At 47.6% G+C, this 10752-nt stretch overlaps 1 protein-coding gene across 2 annotated transcripts; it reads left to right on the top strand.

The window, feature by feature from the left end:
* The first annotated feature begins 5285 nt into the window (after positions 1-5285).
* LOC111522737 (NADH-cytochrome b5 reductase 1) lies at positions 5286-10752 on the top strand. 2 transcript variants are annotated; one of them, XM_023186916.2, is made up of 9 exons: positions 5286-5447; positions 5740-5889; positions 6038-6110; positions 6644-6750; positions 7131-7260; positions 7941-8024; positions 8906-8991; positions 9470-9569; positions 9933-10752. In XM_023186916.2, the coding sequence occupies exons 1-9, from the start codon at positions 5433-5435 to the stop codon at positions 10103-10105; spliced, it is 918 nt and encodes a 305-aa protein (XP_023042684.1). In that variant the 5' UTR covers positions 5286-5432; the 3' UTR covers positions 10106-10752. The 2 variants fall into 2 exon arrangements, with proteins under 2 accessions (XP_023042684.1, XP_023042683.2); XM_023186915.3 differs by lacking the exon at positions 9933-10752 and having other exon boundaries at positions 9470-9905.

The raw sequence follows: 10752 nt of genomic DNA, 5'->3' as shown, positions 1-10752 counted from the left end.
AAGATGCGGGACAAAGAACTCAAAGTCACCCTGCTCACCTGAGACAAAGGGGGGCTGAGGCCGGAGAATCACTTGAGCCCTGGAGGCAGAGGTTGCAATGAGCCGAGACTGTGCCATTGCACTCCAGCCTGGGCGACAAGAGCGAAACTCTGTCTCAAAAAAAAAAAAAAAGAACTCTCACAACTCAGGTGGAAGAAAACAATCCAATTAAAAATGGACAAAATACTTGAATAGACACTTCACCAAAGATAATATATAGATGGCAAATAAGAACATGTTTATTATCATCAACCATTAGATAAATGCAAATTAAAATCATAATAAGGACCGCACGGTGGTTCATGTCTGTAATCCCAAAACTCTAGGAGGCCAAGGCGGGAGGATCACTTGAGCCCAGGAGTTCAAAACCAGCCCGGGCAATAAAGTGAAAGCTCATATCTACAAAAAAATGTTTTAAAAATTAGCCAGGAGTGGTGGCACATGCCTACGTTCTCAGCTGCTCAGGAAGGCTCAGGTAGGAGAATCGCTGGAGCCGGGAAGGTTGAGGCTGCAGTGAGCTGTGATCATACCACTGCACTCCAGCCTGGGTGACAGAGGAGACTCTATCTGAAAAAAGCAAAAAAAGTAAAAATCACAATGAGATACCTCTTCATGCCTGTTAGAATGGCCAAAATCAAAAGTGCTGACAATACCAAGTGCTAATGAAAATGCCAAAGCAATTAGAATTCTCATCCGTTGCTAGTGGGAATGCAAAATGGTAAAATCACCTTGAAAAACAGTTTGGCAGCTTTTTATAAAGTTAAATAGACACCTTCCATGTGATCCAGAAATCACACTTGTGGATATTTCAGAGAAATCAAAACTAGGTTCACATGGAAATCTGCACATGAATGTTTAAAGCAGTTTCAATCATCCACCAAAAATTGGAAACAACTCAGACGCCCTTCAGCTGATGAATGGATAAACAAACTATGATACATCCATACAACGGAATACTACTAGCAATAAAAAAAAATGAACCATAAATATGCATGATAACTGGGATGAATCTCAAACTATGCTGAGTGAAAGAAATCCACTCAAAAGCTTACACACTGTATAGACTTCATTTATGTGACATTCATGAAGAGGCCAAAGTGTATTGACAGGGAACACATCAGCGATAACCAGGAGTTAAAGGTAAGGGGAGGATGTGGCCATAAAGGGATAGCATATGGGAGTTTTGTGGGGTGATCAAACTAGTCTATATCCTGATTATAGTGGTGACACAAATCTATATATGTTCTAGAATTCATAGAACTGTATGCTCAAGAGTCTATTTTAATGTATGACAATTACAAATTTAAAATGAGACAGCCGGGGCCAGGCGCGGTGACTCACGCCTGTAATTCCAGCACTTTGGGAGGCCAAGGCAGGTGAATCACAAGGTCAGGAGTTCAAGACCAGCCTGGCCAAGATGGTGAAACTAAAAATACAAAAAGTAGCCGGGTGCTGTGGCGGGCGCCATGGCAGGCACCTATAATCCCAGGTACTTGGGAGGCTGAGGCAGGAGACTTGCTTGAACCTGGGAGGCAGAGCTTGCAGTGAGCCAAGATCATGCCACTGCACTCCAGCCTGCGTGACAGAGTGAGACTCCATCTCAAAAAAAAAAAAGAGAGACAACTGGAACTTTGAATACTGACTAGCTATCTGATGAAACTAAGTAATTGTTGTTAATTATTTTACATGTGATAATGGCATTATGGTTATTTTTATTTTTAAGTCCTTATCTTTTAAAGATACACACTAAAATATTTAAGGACAAAGTTATATAAAGTATGGGATTTGCTTAAAAATAATACTGGAGGAAGGAACGGACTGGGGAAGAAATGAAAGAAACCTGACCATGATTTAGTAATTGTTGAAGAGGGTAATGGGTACATGGGGCTTTATTATATTGTTCTGTCTACTTTTGTATATGTTTGATAGTTTCCATACTAAAAAGTTCAGCCAGGCACGGTGGCTTACGCCTGTAATCCCAGCACTTTGGGAGGCCAAGGCAGGCAGATCACGAGGTCAGGAGTTTGAGACCAGCCTGGCCAACATAGTGAAATCCCGTCTCTACTAAAAGTACAAAAATTAGCTGGGCATGGTGGCGTGTGCCTGTAATTCCAGCTACTCAAGAGGCTGAGGCAGGAGACTCGCTTGAACCTGAGAGGCAGAGGTTGCAGTGACCTGAGATCACGCCACTGCACTCTAGCCTAGGAGACGAAGCGAGACTCCGACTCAAAAAAAAAAAGAGTTCAAAAAGGGGTGTGGGGTTGTTAGTTTTCAACATCAAGCTGCCTGGTATGTAGTCTGAGTTCGCCATTTAGTAGGTGATCTTGGGCAAGTTACTTATTTGTCCTAAACTTCAGCTTCCCCCCACTCCATAAAATGAGACTACTAATGATAATATCTATCTCACAGTTGTTGTCAGGATTAAATGGATGTTGTCAGAATATGTGAAAAGCAATTTACCCAGTTCTTGCTATATTGTGCATGTTCAATAAATGTTAATTTTTTTTGTCATTATTACATCTCCTGGTCTGATTCCTCCATGCCATCTCCTCTGTATGAGCAAGTCTTCTTCCAGGCTTCTTTTTGGATATTTTATCTAAAAAGGGCCACTGTGTTTTACATCCTAATTCAGAATTACAAAACCCAGGTTTGAAATTCTACTTCCCCCTCACACTACATTATATTATATTCTTTTTTTTTTTTTTGGAAACAGGGTCTTGCTCTATTGCCCACGCTGGAGTGCAGTGGCACAATCATGGCTCACTGTAGCGTTGATCTCCCAGGCTCAAGTGATCTCCCCACCTCAGCCTCCTTAGTATCTAGGACTACAGGCCAGTGCCAGCACACTCGGCTAATTTTTGTGTTTTTGTAAAGACAGGATTTTGCCATGTTGCCCAGGCTGGTCTCAAACTCCTGGGCTCAAGTGATCCATCTTCCCCAGCCTCCCAAAGTGATGGAATTACAGGCGTGAACCCAGTCTCTTCTATTCTTTATTGTATACCCAGTAGGAAATCCTAAACTTAAAAGACTGGGTTAAATAAAAATTCAGAAATGCCTATCTTTTCCTCCAAACAAGGAGTAATGAAAGACTACCGTGAGTCATGGTGGAGGGGAATTCTCCACAGAATCTGAGACAGGAAGACCTGCAGATCATCTGGTCCCATCTCTATCCTACTCAAGGCAGCAGCCCCTTCCCACCACTCCTGCAGCATTCATTTTCAGGAACAAAGGAGCTTTCCCACAATTACTGAGTCTGACACTTAGTTTCCAGGATAAGCCCATACCCAACCATTCTGTCCTGTGGTTCCCAGTGATACACTCATACTTGTTAGAATGTGTCACTTTGGGGTTCAGAAAATGCAATCACTGAGAGAAGCCCGAGTAGTAGTTATGCTCTCCTTTGGTTCCATACCTCCGCCTCTTGCCACATCTATCCACTAGAGGGAGGAAGGCCTAGAACCTCTTTAGCCAGAGCAGGGCAGTAGCAAGGATCAGTAGTGTGGCTTCTTAACCAAACCAGCAGTGGGGGTGTCAGAAGCACCGAAACATAATCGCCTCATTCTCTCAGAACAGAAAAGAGGAAGGGTCTCTTCCTTCCCCTTTTCAGCCCTCTCTGCATGGATTGGCACGTCACCATGCACTGGTGCACTCACTTCCCTCAAGTCAGTGTGCAGGCTGCTTCCAAAATTCAGAGGAACGTGTACTGGGGTCTTAGGAACATTTTCAGCCAGTGCAGAGGAAAAGGAAAACTAAGTATCTCTTGGATCATTCACAGAGTTCACCAAATACAACTTAAAACTGGGGGCTCCAATGTCCCTGCTACCCTGATGGTATTAGTTTAAGATGTTGACACTGACATCTGCAGAGATCTCATCCATCACTGTACATCAAAGAGCAAATGTCATTCTAGTTGAGAAACTCGTGTATAAGAAAGAATGGTCACCTTAGGAAATCTGTAGCTCCAGCGGCTCCTGATGTCTTTTCCTGCCACCTCCTGTCCCATGCTTGTGCCCCAGACAGAGCTCATTCCTAAAACCCTATCTGACCCTCTGTGCTGTCTTTTAAGTTATAATAGTAACCGCCATCTGTTGAATATTTTCCTTTATGACAGGCACTACATTAAGCACGTTAGCATATGTCAATTGAAGCCTCACACCAAGGCTATGAACTAGCTAGATACTATCTGTCTGTAGATAATACATATCCATCTGTAGATGAAGAAACTAAGGTTGAGTAAGCTATCTTAGGTCACAGAGCCAATAAGTGCTAGAGGCAAGATTCTTATTCTGTACACTCTGCCTCAAAAGTCAATTTATTTGACCCTAAGGGCACAAGAACCCAAATCAGGATGTGAAGCTTGGACTTTGAAGCCAAAGGAAGCTCCTGAATGATCCTGATAGGCTGACAGCTTGACGCTGTAAACAAAATCAGTCTTTTGTCAAAAGGTACCAGGAAATGAAGTTGCCATGCCACTGATCACTCCTGTAAGAGACTCCTCCGGGCTGTTCCATTCTCTTGCTGCAATTCAGCTGGCTGAAAAACTAAGGTGGCTACACAGCGATTAACTTCACGCCCTTCTGCTCTACTTTGAGCCTGTCTCTGGTTCATCGTTAACGCTCTCCGCTCAGCACTCGCAGACTCAAGAGATTGCCAATCCCCCAATTTAGCGTGGTTCTACCTTAGGCAGAACTCCCATCCTGTTCGGATATAAGCGGGTCTAAGTGGCAGGGACCACTTCGCTGGGAAGAGAGACTGGAGCTGCGGTCATAAAAGATCTTGGGCCGAGCGCGATGGCTCACGCCTGTAATCCCAACACGTTGGGAAGCCGAAGCGGGTATATTATTTGAGGCCTGGAGCTCGAGACCAACCTGACCAACACGGTGAAGTCCGGTCTGTACTAAAAATAAAAAAAATTAAAAAATTAAAAAATTAGCCGGGCGTGGAGGCGCACGCCAGTAGTCCCAGATACTCGGAAGGCTGAGGCAGGAGAAACACTTGGACCTGGGAGGCGGAGGTTGCAGTAACCGAGATGGCGCCACTGCACTCCAGCCTGGGCGACAGAGCGAAAAAATAAAAAAATAAAAAAATCTTGAATAAGCACCAGAGACCCTGAGCTACCGAGCAGCGGAATTCCCTTTCCGGGTGGGGCAGAGAGAGAGGACCAGCCCCGCCTCTGCCGCGCCCCGCCCCCAACAGGCCCAGCCGCCGGCGCCTCCTGCTAGGCCCCGCCCCGGACCGACACCCCCGCCAGGTCCTGCCTCCTGACTCCCGGCGCCTCGAGGTCCCGCCTCCTGCCCGGCCCCGCCTCTGGCCGGCCCCGCCCTCCGACTCGCCCCGCGGCGCACTGTGGGATCTGTCGGCTTGTTAGGTGGTGGAGGAAAAGGTGCTCCGTCATGGGGATCCAGCCGGTAAGACCCTCGTTCAGTGTCCTCCACTGGGGGACCCCTCCCCATCTGGTTCTGGCCACTCAGCTCCGGACCAGGGGCTGTCGCTGTCGACCCCGCCCCGCAGGGCTCTGGGCCCACCGTGGATGCTGGGGTCCCGGTCCCGCACATCCGGGCTCGGGACCCTGTCAGGTTACCCCTCTGCCCTTGGCATGCCTCCGCGCTGGAGCTCGGGATAGCCACCCCTGGGACGGTCACCACCCAAGCCCAGGGCTCTTCCCCAGCCTGGCGGTTACGCTGCCTCCTCTACCCACAGAGCCCAGTCCTGCTGGCCTCCCTGGGGGTGGGGCTGGTCACTCTGCTCGGTCTGGCTGTGGGCTCCTACTTGGTTCGGAGGTCCCGCCGGCCTCAGGTCACTCTCCTGGACCCCAATGAAAAGTACCTGCTACGACTGCTAGACAAGACAGTAAGTTGGGGAAGAAAGGGGCAGGGTGGAGGAGGGGACCAGAGTGCTCCTGGCATGGAGGATACAGCACCCACGGTGGTTGGGATGTCCAAGGGACGTGGCAGCGCCAGGCGCGCTTGGTGAAACACTTGTGTCCTCCACCCTCCAGACTGTGAGCCACAACACCAAGAGGTTCCGCTTTGCCCTGCCCACCGCCCACCACACTCTGGGGCTGCCTGTGGGTAAGGAAAGTGTGGAATGGGCTCCTTTCCCTGGTATCCTCAGAAGGTGACTCCCCCCCGGGGTCTCATGAAACACGCTGCTTCAACGGGTTTGCTCCACACACCATTCGCCTTCCCCCACTTGGCTCTGCATCCTCCAAGCTGTGAGGTGCCACTGGGCCCCTCTAGGGTGTTGCTTCCGTGGCCCCCAACCAGCTTTAACACTCAACAGTCTTGCCTCTTCCCTGCAGGATTTGCTAATTACTCCCTCTGAGCAAGCACTACTAACTTTTTCCCATTGCCCAGACCCTTTTGATTCATCTGTCAAGGTCCTGGCAGTAACTGGCAGGAAACGCTGGAAATAAGCGTTTCCTCAACTGGGGGCTTATGAGAGATCCAACTGAGGGCTCAACGGGGTGAATCTTCCCTGCCTGGTAACTCCTTGGAACCACAGCAGGAAGCAAGACATCTTGTTCTCTCAAATCTCTTTGAGTATTTTGAGGGATGCAGCATATCACAGACAGCCCTTATGTAGCTCTCTGCACGGTCCCCAGGGAAACATATCTACCTCTCCACCCGAATTGATGGCAGCCTGGTCATCAGACCGTACACTCCTGTCACCAGTGATGAGGATCAAGGCTACGTGGATCTTGTCATCAAGGTAAGGGGCTAGGAAGGGACCCAGGGGCTGCTTACCCATTCTTTCTGGGATTTGTAGAAATTTCTAAGACGTGCCTGATAGACGGAAATGGTATGTACTTTGTGGATATGAAAAAAGTATGAGCTACTCGGGATACTGAGGCAGAAGACTCGCTTGAACCCAGGAGGCGGAGGTTTCAGTGAGCCGAGATTGCACCACTGCACTCTAGCCTGGGCAACAACAGCGAAACTCTGACTCAAAAAAAAAAAAAAAGAAAGTATGTAGATGGGGAAAAGATAGCACATATCTGATCCTGCCCCAGCTTCCGGGAGGTTTAGTCAACATTGGGCTCAGAAACCATTGACATTCCAAATAAGGTATTTTTCTCTCTGTCTTATAAGGTCTACCTGAAGGGTGTGCACCCCAAATTTCCTGAGGGAGGGAAGATGTCTCAGTACCTGGATAGCCTGAAGATTGGGGATGTGGTGGAGTTTCGGGGGCCAAGCGGGTTGCTCACTTACACTGGAAAAGGTAATGACCTGTTTTCTCCTTGAACCTGTCTCCCACTTTATCAGTTCCCATAGTCCTCTTGGCACAGTATGGCTGTGTGTACACATGTGCGTGCATGTGTGTAAGGGCCGGGGCCACCCTTCCTTCTAAACATAGCACTGATACGGCAGAAAGTCATGTTTCTCAGCCCCATTTGCCACAGGAAGCAGTTCCTCCTCCACTTGAATTCCCTAGCCATGGCAGCTGTGGAGATTACTAAAGCAAACATGTACCCCTCTTCCCCTCCTTCAAAAATTTGCCCCCCGGGGTGAGCTGTGGAGACAGCCAGAGATAGCTTTCAGCCCTTCCCATGGGAACAGCTGGGTGCATTAGCAAGTCCCTGGAGCTGCTGTGTGTCACTTCGGAAAATAGATTCACACCTGGCTTCATGCCTGTCTCCTTCACCAGGGAGTGACACTTTGCCAGAAGCAGTTGATAATGCTCTGTGGCCCTGAACTGACTCACAGATAGCCCTGGCCCCATTGTCCCTCAAGTATATTATTGTCAGGGCTGGCTCAAGTCAAACTTCCACCCAAGCTCCAGGATCAGATGTCATAGCAGCTGCTCAACTGGCCTCGGGCATATTTTCAACTCTGCATTTGTTTTCTAAGTTCACTGTATTGACTTTATTCTTCCACTGCTCTCTTCACTTGACTTCTCAGGGCATTTTAACATTCAGCCCAACAAGAAATCTCCACCAGAACCCCGAGTGGCGAAGAAACTGGGAATGATTGCCGGCGGGACAGGTGCATTACACTGAGGGCCTTTCTCTCCCGCTATTGTTGCCTGTTACCATGCAAATTCCTAGGTGACCCTCTGAAGACTGGTAATCATAGCCAAGCTGTTCATCAGGGGATTTCCAGCAATGCTTACAGCTCCCTAGCATATGAAAAACAAAATCATAACCAGGTAGAAACCAAAAAATTATTTTAACTGATGGAATTAGAGAAACAAATTAAATGGGCTTTCCTCATATTGAATGGATCTAATAGTTTTTAGGTGAGAGAAGAGAGAAGCAGCTAGGAATGACTAGCTAGGAAGAAAGAAAATTAACATTGGACACTACCATGTATTAGACACTGTGTAGTCTAATACACTACTATATATTAGACACACAAAGTAGACACATGTATATGTATCTATGAAGTAGGTACTAGCCTTTCCCTTTTACAGAGAGACAATGGAGGTCCAGAGAGGCTAAATGATTTCAACAGGGTTATTTCACTTGTAATGGCCTAGAGCAAAATTAGTATCTGGCTCTACCTAATGCCTAAGTACATGCACTTAACCTCTGCAAATACAGTGTTCTAGAACCCTCATCATTGACTCCGGAGGTACTTGTAGTCATCCGTGACACTGGAGTCCTAGCCTCCAAAGGACTTTCAGAAGAGTCTTAGATTGGTTCCTAAGAAAGATTTCTACAATATGAACTCATAGGAATTTGAAGGGTGCCTGGAAATGCAGATGTTGGAGAATATGCAGGAGGAGTTTAGAGGATGAGAATGCTAAAGGAAAATGGAGTGCAGTGGTGAATGAGCAGAATGAAGACGAAAGGGCTGGTCAGCTAAGGAGCCAGGACAGGGCAGAGTGTGGCCAGTACATTTCATTGTGGGGTATCTTCATGCAGGAATCACCCCAATGCTACAGCTGATCCGGGCCATCCTCAAAGTCCCTGAAGATCCAACCCAGTGCTTTCTGCTTTTTGCCAACCAGGTTGGTTTGCTTTCCTCCACCCTAAGACTTCAAAGTTGCTGTGTGGGTAGGGCTAAGAGACACGGTATGGATGGGCAGAACTGGCCCAGTGCCCTGTTTTAGCTTCTGCCCAAGGTCCCCTCTGTAAGGTACAGGGTCCTCTTTTAATAAGGAGGAGAAAGGACAGAGCACAGAATCACATTCCTTCGCTGGCCCCCAAGGAAAGAAGAAAACTTTTAAGGCATCTAGTCTGGAGCACAGAAACTTAGATCTTCTTGGTTAGATATTCATCTTTATTCCTTCATAATATGTAGATAAAGGCTGTTCCCCTCTTCTCCTTATCCTAACTCCCTAAAAGCACTGCAAGTCTTGCTTATTTCCTAGAACTTTTGCATTCCCTTAACATTCTTTTTCTTAGTTAAAAAGTTGTTATAGCAGAAAACTTTTTATGTGGGCCTGAGAAGACTCCTAAAGACTTTCCTTCCCCTTTGCATTTCAGACAGAAAAGGATATCATCTTGCGAGAGGACTTGGAGGAACTGCAGGCCCGCTATCCCAATCGCTTTAAGCTCTGGTTCACTCTGGATCATCCCCCAAAAGGTATCCTTCCCATTTCTGGACACCCCACTATCCCCTCATCGTCAAAATCAAAGCCTTGCCCCTTTGTGAGTTCTGGCTTCAGTGAAATCCTTGCCTCACGCTGCCGACTCGGAAGTCTGAGTGCACAGACACAGGGATCTCCTGGTCCCTTTTCTTTGGGTTCCTGTTTACCAGGTGGGTGACAGGGATGGCTGTGCTGCTAAGGCTTAGCCTGAGGCAGGCTTAGTATACCCATTCCCAGCTGCTGCTACTACTTGACACTTTCTCCATAGCTTTTCAGGGCCCTCGCCAGTTTCATGGCACCACACCCGCTTGCCAGCATGTATCTGGAGTATTAAGTACTTTCTTCTCCCCAAACTTCAGATTGGGCCTACAGCAAGGGCTTTGTGACTGCCGACATGATCCGGGAACACCTGCCCGCTCCAGGGGATGATGTGCTGGTGCTGCTTTGTGGGCCACCCCCAATGGTGCAGCTGGCCTGCCATCCCAACTTGGACAAACTGGGCTACTCGCAAAAGATGCGATTCACCTACTGAGCATCCTCCAGCTTCCCTGGTGCTGTTCGCTGCCATTGTTCCCCATCAGTACTCAAGCACTATAAGCCCTAGATTCCTTTCCTGAGAGTTTCAGCTATTTTCGTTCCATCTAGAGCTGAAATCTGGATAGTACCTGCAGGAACAATATTCCTGTAGCCATGGAAGAGGGCCAAGGCTGAGTCATTCCTTGGAAGGCCTCCTAAATCTCCCCGTGGCAACAGGTCCAGAAGAGGCCCATGGAGCAGTCTCTTCCATGGAGTAAGAAAGAAGGGAGCATGTACGCTTGGTCCAAGATTGGCTAGTTCCTTGATAGCATCTTAGTCTCACCTTCTTAGTGTCTGTGATGAAAGGAACAGTCTGTGCAATGGGTTTTACTTAACCTTCACTATTTAACCTATGGGCAAATCTGTACATGTGAGTATAAGTTGAGCATACTTCCAGAGGTATCTTATGGAGATGGCAAGAAAGGAGGAAATGGTTTCTTCAGATCTCAAAGGAGTCTGAAATATCACATTTCCGTGTGTGTCTCTCTCAGCCCCTGCCCAGGCTAGAGGGAAACAGCTACTGATAATCGAAAACTGCTGTTTGTGGCAGGAACCCCTGGCTGTGCAAATAAATGGGGCTGAGGCCCCTGTGTGATATTGAAA

The sequence above is a fragment of the Piliocolobus tephrosceles genome, chromosome 1 (assembly GCF_002776525.5).
Source record: "Piliocolobus tephrosceles isolate RC106 chromosome 1, ASM277652v3, whole genome shotgun sequence".
NCBI classification, from domain to species: domain Eukaryota; kingdom Metazoa; phylum Chordata; class Mammalia; order Primates; family Cercopithecidae; genus Piliocolobus; species Piliocolobus tephrosceles.
Note: the sequence above shows the minus strand (reverse complement) of the source record. Positions and strands in the feature narration are given on the sequence as shown.